This window comes from Mustela nivalis (genome assembly GCF_964662115.1).
Source record: "Mustela nivalis genome assembly, chromosome: 5".
In the NCBI taxonomy this organism is placed as follows: Eukaryota; Metazoa; Chordata; class Mammalia; order Carnivora; family Mustelidae; genus Mustela; species Mustela nivalis.
This window is the reverse complement of record NC_139024.1, coordinates 111,205,627-111,230,765: the sequence shown is the minus strand read 5'-3', so window position 1 is coordinate 111,230,765 and position 25,139 is coordinate 111,205,627. Positions and strand designations below refer to the sequence as shown.

The 25,139-nt window shown below is 33.8% G+C and overlaps 1 protein-coding gene across 5 annotated transcripts in view; it reads right to left on the bottom strand.

Annotated features, from left to right (window-relative positions):
• Positions 1-25,139, bottom strand: part of SMAP1 (small ArfGAP 1) — a 166,848-nt gene that overhangs the window by 95,095 nt on the left and 46,614 nt on the right. For 2 of the 5 annotated variants that reach the window (XM_082731316.1, XM_082731314.1), the window contains 3 exons: positions 16,906-17,026; positions 10,261-10,346; positions 2,112-2,187 (listed from right to left, as the gene is read on the bottom strand). In XM_082731316.1, the coding sequence (XP_082587442.1) occupies positions 2,112-2,187; positions 10,261-10,346; positions 16,906-16,977 (234 nt within the window). In that variant the 5' untranslated portion in view covers positions 16,978-17,026. Of the gene's footprint in view, positions 1-2,111; positions 2,188-10,260; positions 10,347-10,830; positions 10,909-16,905; positions 17,027-25,139 lie in introns of those variants that run through there. The other 3 variants (XM_082731312.1, XM_082731313.1, XM_082731315.1) reach the window with 2 other exon arrangements.

Here is a 25,139-nt window from a genome sequence, read left to right as displayed (position 1 = left end):
TTAACTGAACATAATACTATTATCACATCTGGGGGGGTGGGTATTACATAGCAACAGCTATCCTCCAAAGATAAAACAGTTTTCCTTTTATTACTACATAAAAACAATTTCCAAATTGTTGTCAAGAAGGAAAAAAATAATATAAATATAATTAAAAACAACAAAAATGTTTAGGATTTTTTAGGAGATTTAAGAGATTTTTTAAGAGATTTAAGAGGGAAGAAAAATGTAAGAGACTATAACTACAGAGAACAAACTGAGGGTTGCTGGAGGGAACAAGGCAGGGGATGGGTTAGATGGCTGATAGGTATTAAGGAGGGCACTTGTGATGAGCACTGGATGTTGTGTGTAAGTGATGCACCACTAAATTCTACACCTGAAACCAATATTAAATGGTATGCTATGCAAACTAACTAGAATTTAAATAAAAACTTGAAGGGTAAAAAGGATATATAATGTAAAGCTATATGTTTTTATAAACTATACAAAAATAATTTCTTAAGATTTCATATGAAAATATATTACTTATGTTTTATAGTCAGTCCTTTCCCCCCCATAATTCTACAAACTAAATTTAATTCTATGGACGTTGTAAGCAGTGTTCTCAATACTATCAATTTTTATCAATCTTTTTTTTTAAACATCTTAATTTTATTTTTTTCAGTGTTCCAGGATTCATTGTTCATGTACCACATCCAGTGCTCCATGCAATACATGCCCTCCTTAACACCTACCATCTGACTCAACCATTCCCCCCACCCCCTCCCTTCCAAAACCCTGTTTGTTTCTCATAGTCCACAGTCTCTCATGCTTCATCTCCCCCTCTGATTTCCCCAAATTCACTTTTCCTTTCTTTTTCCTAATGTCCTCCATGTTATTCCTTATGCTCCACAAGTGAAACCATATGATAATTGACTTTCTCTGCTTGATTTATTTCACTCAGCATAATCCCCTCCAGTCCCATCCATGTTGACACAAAAGCTGAGTATTCATCCTTTCTGATGGCTGTGTAATATTCCATTGTATATATGATTTATCAATCTTTCAAAAGATTTCCTCTCCTATATCCAAATGCAGCCTAAACTCTATATACAGGGTTTCTTTGTTTCAAAATATACATTTTTGACACTTTATACATTTTTAGCAAGACTTTTTCATGACCAGTGTATTACAATATCCTTACTTTGTTAGTATTTTATCAACTTTTTTATTATATTGCTTCTCCATATGGACAGAAAAGAAAAACCCAATTTGTATACAAAATGAGATGAAATTATTATCTCCAAATTGCTTGACAGTTTACTTAACCACAAGATTAACTGTTTACAGCTTGGCTTATTAATCTAGGAATCAAAGGCAAAAAAACAAACAAACCAAAAAATCCAATTGCAATAGTAAAGACAATTAGTTTTAAACTGTTATTAACTGGAATGAGAAAAATTAATCAGAATAAAGCTAAAAAGAAACAGATATAACTGATCACTACAATAAGGTCTCAACTATTAGGTATCAAAATGCTTGATAATAACCAATTACAATGCTATGTCTTAATATACATATGTCTGGACACATCCACTAAAGCCCTTAGGAGACAATAAATTGCCTTGTCTCTATTTCATTCATTTCCAGAATTGAGTGAAGTAATTTTCCCTCCCCCCTTTTTCAATTAGTAAATTTATCTTTCTGCAAATTTCATAAATTAATAAATGGCATTTACTCAGAACACATTCTTTCCTGAATCAAGAGTTCTGCTTTGTGAGCGCTCATAAATACGTGAAAAAAAATTCCAGTGTTTAAATTTTTTCAAGTATGTAACTACATATAATTTTACAGTAACAAATAACTATGCTGTTTTGTATGTTAAAAGTTTTGAGATCTGCGGAGCCCGGATGGCTCCATGGGTTAAGCGTCTAATGATTTCGGCTCAAGTCATGATCTCAGGGTCATGAGATGAAGCCCTGAGTAGGGCTCTGTGCTCAGCGGGTAGCTGGCTCGAAAGTCTTTCCTTCTGCCCCTCCCCATTCCTTCGGTCTCAAATAAATAAATCTTAAAAAAGTTTGAGATCTATTCAACAAACATCAATTGGTGATACAAATGAAGATTTTACTCACATTTGTAATAGCTATTGCATTTTTATCGTAGTATTTCTTCTTTTCATATTTATCTCTGATGAAAAACTCCACTGCTCTGAAAACAGATAACTTAAGGAAAAGCATGAGTTCAGTGACAATGTATACTCCCCTTTATTCATTCCTTCCACAAAGCCTACATTCTACATTCAAGTATCCTCCTCCCCATGTGCTTTCCTCTCACATTATTTCTGCAACTAAATTCTGTAACTTACCTTTTTTTAGCCACACAAGTTCTCCCCATTCAACAAAAACCACCTAACCCAATTCTAGAATGAAAAGTAACCACACTCCCCAAATCTCCACCTCCAACCAAACTCAATTAAAGTTCATTTTAAATTCTCAGTGTAAGGAAATTAATACCCATGTGGTACCCACAATGTACCAGACACTGTGTGCTATGTGTTGTTCATAGTTTATTTCAATCCTTCCACAACCCACTAATTTATATATGTATATATAAATAATATGTATATATTATTTCCACATCACAGATGAATAATTAGCAACTTAGAAAAATTACACAATTGTGATTTCAATACTTCTGTTCTTTCCCACCATACATGGCTTCTCTTCCCCTGGTTGCATCATAGAGGATTCCCTGTGTTATAGAAGAATGGAGGCCTTTTTATTTTTCTTTCAAAGCTGAGGAATGGAGAAGTCAAGAAGCTACAACCAAAGTTAGTACTATTTAAATTTTTGGAGTTAGCTGGGCTAGCCTTATATGTTGACAGAGTGAGCCATTTCTAGTGGGATTTCAGGGTTTTGAGTTATCTGATATTCACTTCTCTTACCACTCAATCACTGCTTTATCATATTTCACTAAAATGGGAATTCTTCCACCAGAGATTCATAACCTTTCAGCACCATGATCCCCTTTGGTAGTCAGGCAAAGCCTATGAACTCCTTCCTGGGGCAGTGCTTTTAAATGTGTAAAATAAAATACAAAGAATTTCAAAGGAAATGAATTATACTGAAATACAATCTCTACAGATACTCATTAAGACATCCTTCTGTTCAAAAGAATAGTTATCTGAAGCAGTAAAGCAAACATTTTCAGGCAATAACTCCTTATTAGAAGTTAATAACAGCCTTTTAAATTGACAGTTGAGGCAACAGGTAAGAGAAAGAGCTGAACAATATACAGTGGATATTAAAAAGTTGGGGCATTATGAAAGCACTCAAAAGGGGAAATCTAAAATTTAATTTATTAAGTCAGCTGAATGAAAGCTATTTTTAAAGACAGTTTCTACAACCTGAATATGTGAAGGGCACTTTATATGATCTTTATCTTCCTTTTTTCCTCTTAACAACCTATAAGGTAGGTACCATTTCACAACTAAAAGTGAGGCACAGAGAGTTTAAAAAGTCTTCTGGGATTCTACAGTACAAGGAAGAGTTATGATTCAAAACTAGGAATGTTTAGCATCAACCTTTTCAGAATGTTGCTGATCAATACCAGTTCATCTGTGAATCAGTTATTTTATGCTAATGCTAATAAATATTTTAAAATCTAGAAAAGAATGTCAAATTTGGAGGTTATTTTCAAAGTATCCTTGGAGACCCTTTTAAGATAAAGGCCCCAAACCTACCATCAGGCTGCTTATTCAGGTATGTGAAAATTTTAGTAGCCAATTCGATATCAAGAAGTTACTACAAATAAGCCACTATTTCCATAAAATACTCAAACTTGTAATCAGCTAAACGTTAAGTGTGCTCATGATTGTAAATCCAAGTTCAATATACATTTTTCTATTTTTCTAACAGAAAAAAATGAAACAATTAAAAAAGTTGGCCTTTTGGATTAGGTCTACGCGTATGGACATATCGAGCAATTTTTACTGTAGACACAACTATTTACCTCCACAAAAGGAAGAGAACATACACTTCACTTAGACTGATGTCATTGTCACTTCAGATGATATGGAATATATTATTTGTACATATATTTGTAAACTCATGTATTTTAGCAGCAATTATATTTATAATCATATATTATATAAAATGCAATGTAATATATATATATATATATATATATATATATATATATATATACACACAGCTATTTTTTAACTACAGAAAGTTTTTAAAGATCCCAAATTCTTTAATTATAATTTTTATATTTAAATATCAGAGAAAGTAACTTTGATAGTTTTCCTTCTTAAAGATAGAAACCATATTCATTTTAGATATTGTTTAGAGTATACTATACCTTAAAACTTGGAAAGATTACTACTCTTGTCTACGAAATTAATACTCTAGCTATGAAAAAATGATCATGGCTTACGATTTTAAAAATTACTATTAGAGAAAAAACTCATTAAAGTTAGAAATAGAATATATAAAATAATTTAACCAACAGTAAACCTAAAATACTGAAAACTATGATGACTTTATAAATACTGAATTTGAAAAAGGGAAACATTTTAAGTATGCAATGTTTTCAAGTGAAAAATAATACAAACATCTGGTGAAATTACATGTTGCTGTGAATTTTCAGAAGTAACAGGTATCAATGAAATCCTAATTTATACTTAATGTATCTTATATAAATAATTCAAATACAGCTGAATCTGGTTCTGCTTAGGATACAAAACCCTCTCAGAAATAATCTAAGAAGTAAAAAATTTCTAAAATTCTGAGATGAAAGTTGATGTTTTCCAAGGATATTAAAATAAGATAAAATAAAATAAAATAAATCACTAAGGCAAGAGAACTTATTTGATCTTCCTAGTGTTAATATAAAACATTACTTTCCAAAAACCAATCAAAGCACAACACAATGTGCATTATTCCATGGGAGTCATCTGAAAAAGGACGGTGATTTACAGAACATGCTATGTTCTTAATCGCTCTCAGTTCCTACATACCTCTTAGAGCAAGAACGTATCACACAGTTTTTATGTATATTTGTACAAGGTCCCAAATGCAAGCCAAATTTTCATTGTTAATTCACCTAAACAAACAATGATTTATTACTATGGTCCCCAAATTTTTTTTAGGGGGCCAGAAGGTAAATATTTTAGGCTTTGAAGGATAGTTGGTCTGTGTTGCAACTACTCAACTCTGCCTTTGTGGCTCCAAAGCAGCCTTGAAAATACATAAATCAATGGTCGTGTTCTAATAAACTTTATTTACAAAAACAGGAGCTGGCTCTTAGGCCTGTAGTTAGTTATTTCTGAACTGTATCCCAATTTGGCCCAAATGGCAAAAAACTGTCAAGTTGGATTTATAGATCGTCTCTGTGTCTACAAATTGTCACTACAGACAACTTAAGGAATTTTGACATTTTGAGAACAGTTCTGCATTACATGCTGACCCTAGTACTAATTCTCCACAACGTACACCCTCATTTCTGGTACCAATAGGCACTTATTATTTAACTGGCAGTTGTTATTACCTCCAAGTCAGCTAATCTGCTGAACTTATACCTAGATACATAAAAAATGATAATCACACTCAACTCATAAAGTTGTTGAGAGCATACATATGAAGCATTTAGTGCAGCACCTAAGAGACAGTTAAGTACTCAATAAATGGAGTTAGCTTTTGCTTTTATATAATGTTTTATCTCAGTTTCCTCTCCTTTAAGATGGTGATACCACTGAGACCCATCTCACAGGATTATTGTCAGAATTAAATAAGCTAGTGTGTATAAAGAACTAAGAGCAAGTGGCACACAGTGCTATTTAATTTTTAGTTCTTATCACCATGGTAAAGGGAGGTAATGGACAGAACTACAATGCTCAGGGCAAAGACAGCTTGCATAGCATCACGTATAAACCGACAGAGCAATTGAGAAACAGCAACAAAAGGACCAATGGATTTGGAGATCAATCAATACTCATCTTCATTTTCTAGTCTCTAGGCGTCATTTGAGACATGAGGATTTTTTTTCTTTTGACTGATAGACATCAATAATACAACCCAAAAAATTAGAAATAGAACAATAATATTTTCAGGAAATCAAGGTAAAGAAATATTAATAACAATTCAAGTTTAAGTAGTTGATTTGAGATTTAGTAAACAAAAACAAATACCCCAGAATTTTCCCCATGCCTATAGTTAAAAAACATTCAACAAAGCACCCTGAACTGTCCCTGTTCTCAAAACTAACCAAGCCCCCCAAAAGTTTAATATTGCTTTGTATTTTATCTCTTAACATATTTATTTATAATTTGACTTTTTTCCTTTCTTTAAAGATACCCTTTTAAAGACAATTAAATTAATATTTAGTCCCAAGAACCAAATCTTCCAGTTCCAGACACATTACCACTGACAGCAATAAAATCTTGAAAAGCTCAAAGGAGAAGAACTGCAGATTAGCTTTGGTGCACAATAGACCTCATGGAACCGAAGTAATTAAAGTTTTTAGATAAGATGAAATACCCTAATAATGAAAAGCTTAATGTAAAGCTTTATCATTTGTCATGCACTAGTACATGCAGCCTATAATTAACCACATCCCACATGAGAAATTATACTTTCACAGCAGCTTTTGCAAAACTCTGTAAATTGTAAAGCTTTAAAAAAAATGACAAATCTTGTTAAGAATGCAGTGAGGCCCCATATTATGTGAGTTTTACTCACTTTGGTTCCACTTGTCCCTGGGGATGAGGCAACAATATTTAAATCAATAAAAATGCAGAGATGTTAGGCTTTTTAAAGAGCAATGAAATTTAGAATGATTCATGAAATAAAGGAAGGGGACTAATTGTCTTACTAGTTTCCCTAATAAAACCTCCAAATCACAATGTTTCATAATTAAAAGAAGGGACTAAAGTGATGTTGCTATAATACTTAAGGTAAAACAATTTTTAAAGGTCATAGTATTTTATTAGATATAGAGTCTGGTCTCACGGTCCAAGACATGGCATTTTATACTCAAAGTAGCCATCTATCTCAAATATGTTTAGACAAAATCCCTCTTTAAGTATTTCCTAACAACCATTAGATTATTTTTTATGAATAGTAAAAAATCAACACCTCATATAAATATAATCATAATTTGTAAATACTTTAGAAGTAACAGTTTGAAAACCCAAATAAGCATTCTTGAGCAAACACCTAGACCTTATGATCTAGCTGCAGAATCCCAAACCATAGCCTATCTATTTTTAAAGGCCATCAAGACTCAAACATGGCAACATTGACTTTACTCAGACTATCATCATTAAAATACGGTCAAGTGCCCTTCTACAGAAGGAAAAGTCTGGAAGCGTTGAGAAGCTTCTTAATAACTTATTAAGGGTGGGATAATAATAATCCTACTCTTCCCAACCCCAAAAGTGAAAGTGACATACTCCAGTTCATTGGGTTGTTTGGAAAATTTAAAAAAATAAGGAAGATAAAAAGTCAAGCTCAGTGCTTGGCACACAGGAAACCTTTTTTAAGTAGTAAGACTACTTTAGCTGTTGTATCTTCAGTGTGTCAAGGATATAATCATACCCAAGGCCAATCAATTCAGTGTAAAAAATATCTTCCCTGAAATGTTTAAGTACGTACCAAATACTTAAAAATACATCAGCAAAAATATCAGAATTAAAACTCACTACCTCATTAATCCTTTACTTCTATAAGGGTCATCATAAAATTAATGGTAATTACTTAAGAAATAATATTCCTACTAACATACACAAAATAGTGCATAGAATAGTTCAAAGTAAGAAGATACTGAGAAGCTATATACAGTCCTTTCCTAAATATCTTCAAAGCTTCTTTGAAAAAAATGTGGAATCGTGATGATAGACTAAGTAACTTGGAAGCCATTTTCACCCACAAGGAACCAAATAAAGGATACTACCAAAAATTACCCTGTAGTATTCAAAAGAAGTTAAAAAAAAAACTAAACTCAAACCAAATAAATCCTAACACACATACACACAAACCTCCACAAAATGGAGATTCTTCCATTTGAGGAATCTAATATGTCTACTCAGGCTTGGGGGTGAGAACCAGAGAGAAAAGAATAAATACAAACAGCAAGCAATTGGTAAAAACCACCTAGGACATACTTGCTCACTCAGTTGTATTTTCTTCTACTAATGCTCTATTCTCAGGGTTCTGCCCTAGACCTTCACCTTTCAGAGAAAGAAAACAGTATTCCCAAGATGTTCAATAAAGCACACAAAAAGAATAAAGGAGTACTGCCCTGGGTAAACATAACTGCAACTAACACTTTTCTATCATCTACATGCTAAATCACTCCATAATCTGCATTGCATTTCCTGCTTTCTTTTAAGGTCTAGACCCTCGTTTCCAGCTACTGAATGGAGATCTCCATGTATACGTCCAACAGACACCTCAATCTGCCGAAAACAAAAACTATGGCTCATTACCTTTCATTTCTGACCCTTCAACCTTTATCTGGTACTGAATTTCTTCTCTCAGGGAATATGCTTTATCTTATCTATAGAATCTCCACCAAGCTTTAAAAAACTTGGGGTCATCTCAGTATCTTTCTTCAGAAACACAGCCAATCTCAACCTCATCCAATTGCTCCTGCTTTCCCAATTTCCAATATTCCCAATTCCTTCTTACCCATTCTCAATGCCACTATTTAATTGAATCTAATTCTCTAATTTATAACTTCATCATTGCTCATTTCAAGGCTGTACTAGCATTCTACATGGTCTGCAACTCCAAGGTTTCCTCTGACTAATCTACCTTGTGGTAGAAGTAAATGCTTCTAATGTTTCTCCTGCTTCAAAACTCTTCATGGCTTATCAAATTCTTCAACTTCCATTAGTACATGGAATGAAGTCCACACTGCTTCTATCTGGTACTGAAAACACTTCACAATCTGGAAAGTAAGTTTCTTCTGCCACTTGCCCCACTAAACACGAACCTGTCACATCAAAACCTGTCATGTTCCTTCACTCCTTCATAGTTCCAGTCACACAATTTGTTATGTCTGAAATGTACCTCCCACTTTTACCCTAAGAACCTGCTATAATAAAAACAGCCTTGGATATCGGATTGTTAAATTTGGGGGAAGAAGGTGGAGGGAGCAGAAATAGAAAAGGCCAAATACAGATACCAACTTTTTAAATAAAACTTAGAAGGTTTCTATACAAATATAAAAATATATCCTCTACTCTGTTAAGATGGCATTTTTTTTTCACTGTCTGACCACATGAACTGTTTTAGTATACAAATGGGTAAAATATAACTGCTCTTTAAGAAACTACATTTTATTGTCAAAACTGCACCTTACTGTCACCTTTGGATAGAATAAAAAATACCTACAATCAATATGATAATCTTAAAGAACAGATCAATTTTGATGAGCTATTTCCTCAAACTTCAATATAAGTTTGAGAAATCCTATATAATCAAATGACTTTATCTTTAACAAATGTGAAAAACATCTGACTAAAATGCCTGTGAGAAAATATTCTACTTATTCATTATGGCAGATTTGTAAAAGCAAACACAGCTGTGAAACCTGTAACAAAGAAGAAATGTGAGCAGTAAATATTAGCATAAGCTACTTCAGCAGGTCCACTTACAAACATGTGATTTGCCATTTTAAATGCCTACATGCCAAACTCCTTAACATAAATATGATTACTATATAAAGGTGATCAAGAAGATCTCTTTAGGGACGCCTGGGTGGCTCAGTGGGTTAAGCCTCTGCCTTCGGCTCGGGTCGTGATCTCAGGGTCCTGGGATCGAGTCCCACATTGGGCTCTCTGCTCAGCGGGGAGCCTGCTTCCTCCTCTCTCTGCCTCTCTGCCTACTTGTAATCTCTGTCTGTCAAATAAACAAATAAAATCTTTAAAAAAAAAAAAAGAAGATCTCTTTAGAAATAAATTTTAAAACTATTCAAGATGCTCACAAATCAAATCTCTAATAATACTCTAAAATAATAAACAATGTATATTCTCCAATCAAGAGCTAGAGATCAAGAAGAATCAGCCATAATACTTTATACTTAGTAAGAATTATATCAAAATACTATGTAGATCATGTATTATTTACTATTAAAAATTTACTACATACAAAGCACAGCTCAGGGCAAACCAGTCTGATAAAGTTTGCATCTTCCTAAATATAAACAGTTAAAATATGAAGTATAAAAATAAGTTATTTCTTTTAAAATCCACAATAAACAAAGTTTCAAGGATACTGATCTGTCTGCGGTCTTCGAAAGTTCTCTGGAAGATTGGCTTCATAGAGTAGTCTTGCTTTAGTATTTCCCATATCTTGCATGCACTAAAATAAAAAGAAAAATCAAGCATTTTCATTAGTCATATGAATATTAAAAAGTAATTACTATGTACACATACATTTACATATATATACAAATATATACAAATACCAAGTAACATTTATTATTTCCAATATATATTCCTCTAAGAAAAATAAATCACAACTATGAAATTAATTCCTTGAGTTCAAAGTAGAAGCATATTTTTAATCCACATTTATTCTATTTACATAGACCCACAGTTTTCTAATGTCTTTTTCTGTGAAAACAGTATCATCTTTATTTATATTCACTACTTCCTAAAATTAATTCCCTGGTAGTTCATGGCAGTTTTATTATTGTTTTAGATATGCCATTTGAACAGCACTACCATTTCCAAGGTAACAACTCAAGATCAAATTTTGTTTTGAAATTCAAAATACTCTTGGGTTTTCATGATTTACAATCAGGATCACAATGGAGAACAGATGAAAAAGAAATAGTGCTAACCTAGAACTCCACAGGAGTGGATTAATTTCTTTGGGGTTAATCTCTTTAAGATTCTGCTGAAAGCTATGGATCCTCTCCCTACAAAACAAACAAACAAACAAACAAAAAACAGTACCCTATGACCCAAAGCCTTCCTAAAATCTATAAACCCCAAGAACAGTAACTACTTAAGAGGCATAAAATAATCTGATAATCACTTAAACCAATTTAATTAAGTTTCAGTATCTTCTGTGAGTAAGGATTAGCCAAACAGTACTTCCTGGATAATCTATTACATTAGAAAGTAACATTTACAAACAAAACATTATTCATTTTATATGAATACATGTTACAAATGTTACAAATAAATACATGTAAAATGTTACAAAACATTTTACATCATTTACACAGAGTTTAGGTTCCTTAAAATGTTTTAATTGATAGAAAGATCAGTCTGTATAATTCCTTCTTTTTTCTTCTGATTTCCTAGACACACACCCACATCCCTGAGAAGACAATCCAGATTTAACGGCCTATCAGGTATGCAACTTGAGTTGTAGCACTCAAGAGTACACAGGCTGAGCCATCTTCCTTCAAATAAAAAATACAGTGACATGGGGCTCCTGGGTGGCTCAGTCAGTTAAGCACCTGACTCTTAATTTCAGCCCTGGTCATAGGATCAAGCTCCACACTGGGCTCCACACTCAGCCTGCTTTGTACCTCTCCCTCCCCCTGCACTTGTACATGTGTGTTCTTTCTTTCTCTCAAATAAATAAAACCTTTAAAACACAAAATACAGTGACCTTTTTTTCTCCCAACTGAGAGTTTTACGATGTGCAAAATACTAATATACTCTCATTTCTTGGTATCTATTCTATCCCACCTCACATAAATACTCAACATAAGTACTCTTTCCGAGTAAACAAGATGATAAGAAAAGGAATTAATAAGGGGCTGGGAAATATAAGGAATGGTAAACTGAAAAAGAATGAAACAGTTTTTGTTAGTTAGCTTTGGAGAGAAAACAGAAGCTAAAACAAGATAAACCCAAGGGTATATAAAGTGAGGGGGGAAAACCTGTGTAAGGCAAACTGACAATATAAAGTCAGAGGGCTCTACTATGTCAGGACACATGCTAGCATGTATATGAGCAGAGCTAATATGTAATTCTGTGTGTGGGGAGAAGAGCTCAGAAACTTTCAGTACAGCCCACCCGTCTTTATAAAAGAAAAAATCTTTTCCACCTCTAGTATTCAAATGATGCCTTACTTTTGTAAAAGTGGTGGGAATTTAGAAGTAAAGATGATTCAAGTTATGTAACCCTAAAGGTATTAAACATTTAGTAAGAGCTACAAGAAAAATGCCTCTTAGTTTGCACAATATCAGCAATAAAGCAAAAAGGAACTCATAGAAATTATGAAAGTAAAAAACTTGAGGAGTTTCCATCAAGCAAACAAGAATACAGAGAAATTCTAACAAAAAATTTAGTTAAGACTAAAAACAGTATCTACTATATATGCCATATCTCATTGATCCTGTTACAGTTTTCTTCATATTTGATAGTCTTGCAATTGATAATTTTTTCTTTTGAGTCCATAAAATAGAGGTGCTCTTTACAGAGATATCTTATGTTCAATGAATACGATTATACACATTTTATATAAAATACTTAATGGAGGTCTTTAATATTTTGACAAAATAAAAATTACTAGGAGCAAGGCACACGTGTATTACACCAACTTATTTACTGTTGTTCCAGGGATGTTACCCATTCACAATCAGACAAGAGAGAAAAAAAGAGGTATAAAAATCTGAAAGGGAAAAATAATGTGAAAGAATGAGCCATTTTTACAGGAGACCACTACCAAAAAGTGACTGGGTACAGGTGCACCTGTGTGTGTTAGTTGGGATTAGAGGAAACAAGGATTCAGTGACATCACAGATGTATAAAGATTGTTTTGTAAGAATGCTCAGATGGTTTCTAGGTTTCTAAAAAGTAGAGGATAGTAGTGTGGGAGGAAGGTCAGTGTCAAAGTTTCAAAACACTACATTTAAAGGCCATATACAAGACTTACGAAAATTTATCCTATTGGCCCTGAGAAGCAAACTCTGTCTAGCATTCGGAAAAAAAATAATTAAAACATCCTAACAACTACAATGATAAGCATTAGCCTCAATACTTTACTTTCATACATAAATTATACATATATAATTGTAAATTGCACATATATTAGAGAAATCGTGTGTGTGTGCACACACACATATATGCCATTTGAAATTTCAAAAAGCCCTGCTTTAGGCATTATTTTCCTATTTTGGCAGGAAAGGAAACTGAAGCACCAAGATGTTAAGTAACAGGTCCAAGATTATTAATCTCCATGAGTATTTGACTCTTGATAGAACCAGAATCAGCCCTCAGGAGTTAGAGATTTCAGGCTGCATCCAATAGAACTGAGGACTATCTCCTTCAGGACTTAGAAACACCAGGCTCTTGGCTTTAGAGGCTCAGTTTTCATTTTATAGACACAGAAATGAAAGCACAAAGAGGTTATATGATTTCTCTAGAGTAAGATAATGAATCAGTTACAGAGTTTAGACTAGGACCAAGCTCCCTAGTCGCAATCCTTCCCACCAGGCACCCACTAATCGACAGAAGTGTCCAGGAAATTTCACCACAAAACAGAATAACACTGTAGGTTTTGCCTCCTTTATTAAAACATCATTCCTGTTATTAAAATATTATTGCTTTTCTTTTAGATTCTCTCAACCCAAATGCTTTGCCAAAATGCACTGCTGGAAAGGAGAATTTTAGTTGCTTTTTTTGGGCAATTTATGATTCAGTTTTCCAGAGCTGGGTGAGTGGACTGGTTGCAAATAACTGGGGGAGGGAGATGATAAAGGGAATATCCTACTTTTTAAAGAAGAAGTTAAGTTTTATATTTTTTATTATTTTTAACTATAATGAGACTTAAGTTTCGGTAATGAGCTAGCTACTTCAACTACCATCTAGCTTCCTGGAAATCAAGTCAGACCCTAATACTATGCACAATTCTGAAAAACTTCTAATTTCCAAACCTATTTTCACTTCTCCAAAAGGGGGGAATACTTGTAAGGACATCAAATATACTATCAAAAATGTTTAAATTTACCAATTTTCAAAATTCTTTGGCTTTAAAGAAGCATGTAATGCTATCAGTAAATTTTTTTTCTCTTTCTCTCACACTTCAAACATGAAAAAGGGAGGAAGAGGACTCCTAATTACTTAAGTCAAAATTTCTACTGTTTATTTTAAAATATTTTTAAATAGGTATTTACTTAATAAACTATAGTTCATCTCAAAATTAGATTTAAAAAAAACAGTCAAACATTATGTGAGCGGAATATATACTGAAATTCTTGACAAGGAAATGATAATAAAAAGTCAATATGCATTTTTACTTTAAGAAAAATATATACTTATATTGAAGAGTAAGTGAAATTGTACTTCACTGTTATGATAAATGCCAATTAGGTAGTACATACTTTAAAATTAGTGTTACTGTTCATTTTCAAATTCAATCTGTCCTCATTTTAAACACTGTATGTTCCTAGAAAGATCAATTTTATATTGTACTTTTTGCTTGAACCACCTTCATCCAAAATCAGCACCATTGTAATTGCAAAGGGAGGCTTCACCTGAAAATGGTATAATAAATCACACTTAAGAATCTCAAAACCTACTATTAAAAGTATTTTGTCCTTGTCGATCACATAATCTGTGTGTTTTTAGTTTCTCCATATAATCCAATATATAAAACAACCCATGCCCAAAGACTCACATATCACCTGAGATTCAATTTCAAAAGTTAATTATTTGAACTACAGTGCCGAGAAACACCTATAGGCTAACATAGTTCCTTCACAATCTAATGCAGATAAAACATTTCTATTTCCGAAACTTTCTACGAAAACATTTCACCCAATCCTAGTTTTGGCACTAAAAACAGTAAAACCTATATGCTAAATGAGTTCTAAGTTTTTAATATTTTAAAGAGACTCGAGTGAACTGGGGTTGTCAATTTAAAGTTTAACTTTAAATTTAAACCTTAAACTTTAAAAATTAAAGTTTACATTTACTTATGGAATTTGTATAATTTAATAAACTAAAACATACAAAAACTGGTGACAGATGGTAATAGCTACACTTGCTACTACACAGAGTTCTCAAATCACTATGCTGAAATTAATGTAACATTATATGTCAACTGTATTTCAAATTAAAAAAATAATAAAAATACCGAAAAAAAGGTAAAAAAGTCACAAAATGTGGGAATAGATAAAAAGAAAATAGACAGGATCAGTAAGTAGGCAAACAAATGTAATAGGAATCACTGTTTCATGTCAATGGGGGCATCTCCAATGAAGAAACTAATAATTAAGCAGCACACAAAATCAGCTTTAGTGAGAAAAGAGCCTTGAAATAGATGTAAAGATAAGAGGTAACAGGAACAGATAGAAACAAAATGTACCTAAGTTTAAGTCTTTCTCAATATTAGGAAATAACTTTAAATGTCAAGATAAATGACAGACCACCTAAAGTTCCAAGTTAATAAGAATAAAACTTGTCAAACCTCCCCCCTCGCCCCACCTTTCTTTATTCTTCCAAAATCTTGGAAAGCAGAGCTCTTTGTGGACTCAAACTAAGTGATACAATTACTTCAGGGTATGACTTCTACCTGTGTTAGCTCAACTAAAACTACAGTCTAGTCTAGGTTCAGTGGCTATGTTTAAGAACTATGGCTCCTTGGACCTCCCCTCTCTTTCATCTTGTACACTCTCTCTTTTCTCAGTATCTACCTCCTATCTGTCCCATAATGTTTCCTGCATCTTCTCTCTCAGACACTAAGTAGTGCCTGGTCAACAGCCATTTATAGTCAAGCTAGAATTCACATTAATGTATTATTTCAGGAAGCTACCTGTATAGATTTCGAAAATTTTTGTGTGTACTGATTTGCCCTTTGGAGTTTACTGGCTATTTTAAAAAATGAAGTAGTTGAGAAAAAGAATAGCAGCCACAAAATAAAGGACTGAGATCACTAATTGCTGCTGTAAATGATTTAAGTTATAATGTGGCTATTAGACCTTCTAAATTCCCAACGGCAAAAATGTAAAATATTAAAATAATCAATAGAATCTTACATGTTAGTACGTAATAGAAAGGTACTACATGTCTACACTAAATCTGGAGGAAGAAAGATAAAAGTATATAAATTAAAACTCTACTACCCAATTTTCTGAGGAATAGATGTGGGAAGGAATCTCACCTACAAGGTCAAAGACTATTGTGTAAGGATATGAAAACAGCTAAAAATATATACTACATATATGTTTGTATATATGCACAAAATACTTCAGGAAAAGTATACAAGCAACTAATAAATATGGCTATTTCTGTGGAGGAAAACTGGATGTCTGAGAGATAAAAATGGGAGGAAGACTATTCACTTTGCACCTTTTGTACCCTTTGAAGTTTGTGCCATGTCCATGTATTTCACATTTCCCCAAAACAATAAGATAATTAAGATAGGCTTATTAATCCTGCATTGTTTCTGAACAAAATACTCTCCAGAGGAAGCTTAGCTACCATATTCAAGCAGCATGTGAATCAGAACAAGGAGACTTCCTCCTCACTGGTAACCTCCACTCCTACTAGGAGAACACAGTGTTCTAGTGATCAAAGAGGTAATGAATCAAATCAAATTAATACATTTTTAAAAATTCCATCCAAGTATATCTTACACTCAAAATACAAAGTATAAATACAGCATTTATCATATCTTTTCCCAGCATGGTCATCTTCTTAAAAAAAACCAACTGTTGCAGAAGTTCATCACTAAATGTATCTGTTTTTCCTTCTTAAAATTTCAACAAATTTATTTTTATGTGGGTGAGGGAATACTACTTATTCTACTATTTTCTATTCATTAAAATTTTTAGAACACAAAGATAAGATTGTCAAACTGCCTTATCTGAGGGTATATAATTTTTAAATGTTAATGAAAAAGAGAATATGAGTATTTGTAGTCCCTGGACAAATTCTTCATGTCAGTGACTCACCTCTACTACCACTTGAAATTTTCCAGAATAGTTCTCTATCTTCCTCTCAAAAGCCACCAGGATTTCTTGCATAGGAGCAAGCTTTTCAGGACTGGTTTCAAGATCTTTTGGATTCCAGCTGCTGGAAAAGAAGGGCCACCGTTTTTGGTCTCAGGAACTCTTTGTAAATATTTAATACAGAGTCCATTCCTTCTGTTTTCATAAAATTGTGTTCTTGGGGAATTATTCTCTTTCTGTTTTAATTGTTATTTTAAAAAACAAAATGAGTAAACCACACATATTTAAAAATCAAAAATCCTAAATGATGATCTGGAATTAGAGGTACCAGTTCTCCTATTTTTCACAATTTTTAGATATTCTCAGAAACTGGTTTATCTGTTGCAGCATTTGCTAGTTGTTACAAATTCAGAGAATGTATCTTTTAAAGCAGTAAAATTAAGCACTGTTACAACAAAGTTGGAAAAGCTTTACTTCACACTCTTTTGTAATCTTTATTTACTATGAAATCCATGCCATTTGAAGTCTAGGAATAAACCACTACTTTCATCCGAGGTGCTTAAGGCTCATCTCAGGAGTCATCCTGGACTCTCCCCTCTTCTGTCAGAAAGCTTAGTGATTGTAACTCTTTAATATTTGTTATACCTCCCCCTGGTAATCAACCCCTACTGCCGCCACTTTAGTTCCAGATGGGGTCACCCACTGCTTAGGCCATTGCAGGAACAAGACTGTCAGATTTAGGTTCTTAAAAAAAACCTAACACTAAATACCACTCTTCAACTTACAACATTTAAGACAACATTCCCTGTTCTGTCCCTATCCCCACCATTCCCATCACTGTTAGGATCAAGACCAAACCAATCCCCCATTGCAACTTTCACCTTCATCTCCTGTGACACATAACTGCACCCAATACTCTGGTCACAGAAAACTACCTCTTTCTCAAATGCGACATGCTTTCTCCATCTTTCTGCCTGGAAGGCCCTGTGTACACTGTATTATGCTTCTAGAAATTCATAAGCAAATAAAGGTCACTATAAAAATAGTAATGAGACATCCTTAAAATATGCTGAGAACTTACCATAGCACTAGATACTGGTGATTTCTTTCTTTCTTTCTTTTCTTTCTTTCTTTTTTTTTTTTTTAAAGATAAAGGAGCTACTACGAAGTAACTTGCTGAAGATTACCCAAACATTTAGTTAACAAAGCCAAAACTGGAATCCAGGTCTATAAAGTCCCAGCCTTCCACTAGGCCTGCTATCCTCTACCATTCTTACATTCATGCAAAGCAGGGAAGAGCAGTAACCTCACCTCGAAAACATTACATACAGTGAAATTAATAATCATGTTTCCAGATGATCTATTCATACAGGTATTCATTCATTGCCACATAACAACTTCCTACCAAATATAGCACTCTATATGGAGATATAAGTTTTCTTCTTCAATAGTTTAGTATTCCTTTAGTTGAACTCTCTCAGTTCCATCTAGATTAGGCAGTACAGAATGAAGACAGTTAAATTAACAAAAACTACCACTAAGTAATACCTTACCATTTTGTTCACCGCTTTAACTCAAGAGCTATAGTCAAGTTACTAGTAAAAGAGAATTCTAAAAATTATCACTGACTTTTCAACCTTAAAAACAATTTAAAAATCAAGAGGAAAATACAGGGCATAACCTTACGCATTCACATTCGGAATACATGCAAGTTTTTCTCAGATAGATTGCTTAAAAATGCAAATGTCTTACTGAACTTCACAGATTAAATTTCGTTAGTATCACATGTCTTTCCTCACCTCACTCTGCACATATAGGTAATACATAAACCCAACATTATAAGCAGCCCCTTGCTATGATCTTCTTTGAGGACAAGTCAATGATCCTGGCAAGGAGTTGGCAGAAGTTGAGTCTCAATCACCTTTAAAAGTTTATACATTTGGCCATGATTTGAGAAATTTTGTCTGCCTAATAGAATTCATAATGAGTACTCTTACCACAAAATAAGAAAAAAGTTATATGACTGGGGGTTTTCTTAAATAAATGTGTACCAAGAATTGTGTGCTGAAAGCTATGTCCCTGGTTCTATTAAGCACTATAAAAATTTATCTAAGGGTCAAAACCTTGAGAGAGTAAATAATGTTCTAACATATACAGGTCAGATGTGGTTAAATCATGGAGCTCTTCAAATTAACCTTTCTTAAATGAAATTTTATTCTATAAAATACTGTTTGTCAGGAATTCTTTAATAGTGGTGATAGTTTTCAAAGCTCCCAGAAGCTTCTCACAAAAAAAAAAAAAAAAAAAAAAATCACTAAATAGAAAAACCAAAACCCCATGGACAATATTTACAACAAAAATTGGTGATCAAGTATCCCCACAAACCCCAAAATGCTATGAGGTAGAGATGAGGCACTAACAACCACTGACCTGCCTGACATCTGCAACTAATGGGGGACCAGGCAGATCTGAAAACAAAACACTAAAATAGTAAAGAGATAAAAACTGGAAATTACAGTGAACCAATCTAAAGAAAGCACATGAAACTAAAAAAAAAAAAAAAAAAAATTTTACCCAATCCAACAGCAAATACATACAGTCTACAATAAGCTTGAAACAGGGGAAAATAATCTAGTCCCTATCTATGAATTCTCATAACATAACCACCAAACTTCCTTTCTAGGACCAGGCCCCACCCTGAGGAGGAAGTCCTGGGAAAGGATTCAAAACTCCAGCAGTAGCCACCCTCTCAAAAAAAGAAAGAGAAGGTACAAAGTGGGAAAAGGAACAGAGCAAAAATAATCTCAGAAAACAAGAGGCCTTATTTTTAAACACTAACACAAAAACCACTGACAGGAGAGGTCTGTGTCAGTAGAAAAGCTATCTTAAATATCAATGCCTTTTAATAATAAAGAAAACTAGTATCACATAAAAATGATCAACAGAAAAGAATCAAGGTCCAATCTCATACAAAGTTTTAGAAGAAGAGAATAAGAAGCAGAATAACATCTCTACAATGAAACCACTCTACAACAAATATGCTCAGAAAACAGATCAGAACTGCACACCTACTAATTTAGAACAAGCCAAAAAATATATGCATGATATGAAAGAACGTGTTAAATGAGTTAAAAGCCTGGTGAAGTTATGGAAGAAAAACTAAATCAGAAATTAGAAATATTGGGGCACCTGGCTGGGTTAAAGCCTCTGCCTTCAGCTCAGGTCATAATCCCAGGGTCCTGGGATGGAGCCCCGCATCAGGCTCTCTGCTTCGCCAGGAGCCTGCTTCCCTTCCTCTCTCTCTGCTTGTCTCTCTGCCTACTTGTGATCTCTGTCTGCCAAATAAATAAATAAAATCTTTGGAGATAAAAAAAAAAAAAAGAAATTAGAAATATTTGGGGCCACCTGCTGGCTCAGTCAGTGGAGACTGCGTCTCTTGATTTCAGGGTTTTAAGTTCAAGCCGTATGTTGGGTATAGAGATTACTTAAAAATAAAACATAATTTAAGAAAGAAATTAGAAGTATTCAGAATTAAAATGAAAACTCAGGAAAGAATTAGAAATAAAAGGAAAAATACTTCAAAAATGAATATGAAATAAAATGGAACATGAGAAAAATAAACAGAATAATGGCCTATAAAAACTGGAGAGACAAAAAACCTTACAGTTTTTTATTTTAAAAAAGTAATAAAAAGGATCCCAGAGAAAGTGACAAATATTGGAGTTAGACAACGAAAATCCAACTTACATGTAAGAGTGACACTGAAGAAGAAAGCTCAAACAAGGAGACAGAATACTGAAAAACTGATTTCAAAAAGTCACTGAGGGGTGCCTGAGTGGCTCAGTGGATTAAGCATCTGCCTTCAGCTCAGGTCATCATCCCAGGGTCCTGGGATGGAGCCCTGCATTGGGCTCTCTGCTCAGCGGGGAGCCTGCTATCCCCCCCACTCTCTCTCTGCCTGCCTCTCTGCCTACTTGTGATCTTTCTCTCTGTCAAATAAATAAATAAAATCTTAAAAAAAAAAAAAAGTCACTGAAATTTAAAAAAAAAAATTGAAACTATACTGAAAGAGCATACCAAAGGCATTTCTCGTCTCAAAGAAACCTATTTATATTTAATGACACAAATCAGTTAAACACAAAAGCGTGAAAGAAGAAATACCTGGAAACATTAAGCAAAATAAGGCTGCAGTGGCTACAAAGCAAGGTGTTAACTATCTTACAGGTACATCACTGCTGTGTGACGAAATGATAATCTGAGCCAACTGTATCCTTTTAAATTTTCATTACGTAGTCTCATTAACAAAAATAAAAACAGGTAAAATTTATCTTAATAATCAATGCATCTTTCTCCTCTTCAGAACTCCATGGAAATCGTAGTAACTTATCTCACCTTCCCTTAACAATTTAAAAATGGTGTGATAAATTAAAACAAACCTGTACATCTGGATAATTCGAGTTAAATATAAGTTTCAACTGCCTATCAATATTCTAGTTCCAGTTTTCTATTTTCTAGGGATGGCAGAGATTCCTCACAGGAATGCTGTAGTTCTACCACTGAAATTTTATTTCACAAACTTACTATGCTTTTAAAGAATAATATGTATCATAATTTTATCTGAAATATACTATGTCAAGATGAAGGGGGAGAAAACTTCCTCCATATATCTAGTCACTTTCATCCCCTATATCTTTTATAATCCTTTGCATCCCAAATTTAATAGTGAAAATGGGCACAACATGACCACCAATATAAGTACCTATAATTTAATTACTTGTTTAGCAACAGAGAAATATTTAAAGTATCTACCAATTCTCTTTTGCCTATTCTCCCTGTATCTGGGCTGATCAGGAATTCAAACGGAGGTCCTAGAACACAGTAAAGCTTACTGATGAGTATTAGTGAAAACCTGTAATTTTAGCTTCCTAAGGACAATTTTTTTTTCTAAGAAAGATCAGAAGTTTATATTAAGACAAATAGGTCAATAGTATGATACAACTATTGCTAATTAAACTAAAACTACCAAGTTACTTACACAGGTATTTCTAAGAATAACAAGATTTAAATAGAAATCTATATCCATCTAGTCAGTGATTTTTTTCCTTATAAAAGAACACAAAGAGTAAAAATGTTCAAAACATTTTTAGATCTTATCTTTCAGATTGAATCTGAGAATATGGTCACATTCTTATGATTTATCCAGAGTGCAGGAATTCCACCATAAGGTGGAATCTGACTTTTAGGAAAAAATTGAATAACATCTCTAACTGTAACATACCATTCTTATTCAAATGCATATAATAAGATGAAATGGTTTTGAATTGCTGTGGTAACCAAAGAGGACTGAACATAAAATCAAAGAATCTCAAAAACGGAAGAGACTTCAGAGTCATTTAAATTATTCCTCATCTGCCCATTCAATGCTTGAATCCCAGCTACAGATTTCCAAGTGGTTGTCTAGCCTTTGCACAAACCACTCAAGTAATGGCAAACTCATTACTTTCCAAGGCAATCAATTTCAGTTCTGGACGGTTTGAAATGCTAGAAAGTACTACCTATCTAGTACCTGCCTATATTTCCTTGGAACCTCCACACACTAGCTTAACTTACACTCCTAAGGCTCCTGTATTTGGGGAATTTAAACATATATAGGAACATGGGAAGAAAAGGAGAGAGGTAAAGAAATGAAAAAAGATACTGTATGAATAATATAGGACAAATTGGGGGCATATGCTTGATTTTTTTTTTTTTCATTCTCCCCGTTCATTGCTAAGTATAGGAAACATTATCTCATAGAATTATAACAAACCAAAGACTGTTCTTGGTGTGCCATTGATAAATTAAGGACATACTGTGTTCCCACCACTGTGGTAACCAACACAAGGGCTACAAATGCACATCAGGTAAAGTTACTAATTACTGGAAGGTTACAATTAACAGACATGCACAACGGTAAATAACAATATGTGATAGTAAATAATTAGGCACAACCTATATTTTGAAGGTTTATTAAAGTATGGATTTAACTGGGTTTTAAAGAATGGGAAGGGTTTGGTTTGAAAAAAGGAATATTCAGAAGATACTTCCAACAACTGACAACTGCACAACCGCACAACCAAAACAAACAGTAAGAACTCACTGTCAGAATAATTCAACAGGAACAGCTGTCTCTCTACAGCAAAGAGATCTATTGTCAAGCATCTGGAGGAGGGTCAAAGACACAGGATGAAGCAAGACGGCAGAGGTGTGTGATTACCAATTTAAGGAAAATAAAACTTTTATGATTCTCAGAGGAGAACCAATACAAATTTCTTAAAAGAGAAGTCAAATGACCAAAACATGTTCCAGAAAGATTATTCTGAATGTGGTATGTAAAAGTGATGGAGAAGGGGCAGTGACAGGAAGATCAGGAATAAGCTAAAGCCATGGACCTGGTAGTAGAAATGAGAATGTAAAGCAACAGAAGCAACAAAAGAATTAAGAACTGATGGCATAATGAGGCACACAAAAGAAAGAGGTAAGAACCACAGGACACCACAAGCTTTTAAGATTAACTTGAAAAATGGCATAACTAAGAAGCCTGTATGGACCACCAGATAATTATTTTAAGTGTGTCAAGTTGCAGATTAGTGGCATCTATTAATCTTAACATTTACAAAGGCTACATATTAATATCTTAAATCCTTTTTTCCTGTTTCCATATGAAACATTAAGAGGTTTTATTGATACTGCTAAAGAGCAACAGTTAATTTTGATATTCTATTCTTTCTTTTCTTTTTTTAAAGATTTTATTTACTCATTTGACAGAAAAAGAAAGAGAGAGACGGAACACAAGCAGGGGAAGCAGGAGAGGGACAAGCAGGCTTCCCACTGAGCAGGAAACCCGATGTGGGGCCCAATCCCAGGACCCTGGGATCACGACCTGAGCCAAGACAGACACCCAACTGACTGAGCCACCCAGGCACCCCTGATATTGTATTCTTAATTTTACTCAAATGCGTAATGTTATCTGGCAAAAAGAAAAAAAAATCTATGCCCCATCATATCTATTCCTTTCTTTTAACTTCTGCATTACATTAATAGCCAGCTTTTCTCTGTTTCGTACTGAAGTATTCTTCATAAAGCAATGCGTTTTAATTACTTCACATGAATTACTGAATATACAAAGGTGAACAGATATGTAAAGCCATGTTGAAATTCCAGTGCTAAGGAACCGACCAGATTGACTAACTCCAGCCTCAAAGAATATACAATTAAAATGGGTGCTAGGGCAAACTATCAATTACTTCATGCCAAGGATATCCAAGGTTTCTTAAGATCGGTAAGTCCACAAACAGCAAAGGTCTCTAATAGGCAATCTAAAAAAAGAACTGAAATTCACTGTAGAAGCCACTATTGGACAGACAGGGGAAACCATCTGCACAAAAAAAATAACTGAATCCATGAGGGTAAGTGAGTTCTCCTACAAAGAGAGACTAAAGAACAACAAGGGTAAAGACAAAACTAGAAAATCTCCACTACAGGGAAAAAGCAAAAAAAGAAATAGTAAAAACAAAACAAAATAAAACAGAGACTAAATAAACCAAATAGAAGACATGGTGAGTGACTTTAGCTTCTTTCACAAATAAAAACCTTCAAGAAGGCAGGGATAGTGTCAAGTGAAGCAGGAAGACCAAGGAGGAGGAGGAGAAGAGTTGGATTTGGCCATTAGGGGTAACTAGTATTCTTTATGAGTGCAAACTCAGCAGAATGATGAGAACAAAAAAGAGTTAACTTAGCAGAAGTAAGGTAAAGAAATGAAATTGTGGGTAAAGATCTTGTTCAAGAAATTCAACCGCTAAAGGGAGACAAGAGCTAGGCACTAGACTACAGAGTCAAGAGCTATTTGTTGAGGGAAAGATGGTATTAGGAAGACTTTTTTTTAAAGGCAGAAGCATGTAAGTAATGCATTTCAAAGAAGAAGAAAGAATTTAAATGTGCCTCCAAATGAATATAATTTTTTTTAATTAGGTGGAAAAGCAGGAAGGAAAACTGCAAATGAAAATAAAGGCAGAGAAATTAGCAGCCACTCCCTTCCATTCTGCCCCTAAACAAGAGAACAAAAAGCTGAAGTCAAAGCAGGGTTTGGGGAGAATGGGAAGAAAGCAAGCTTCTATTCTTTTGTTTTAATAGAAAGCAAGAATGTGAGAAGAGTTGGGTTTAAAGACCTTTCCTTCTAGCCACAATATAGTCAAAGC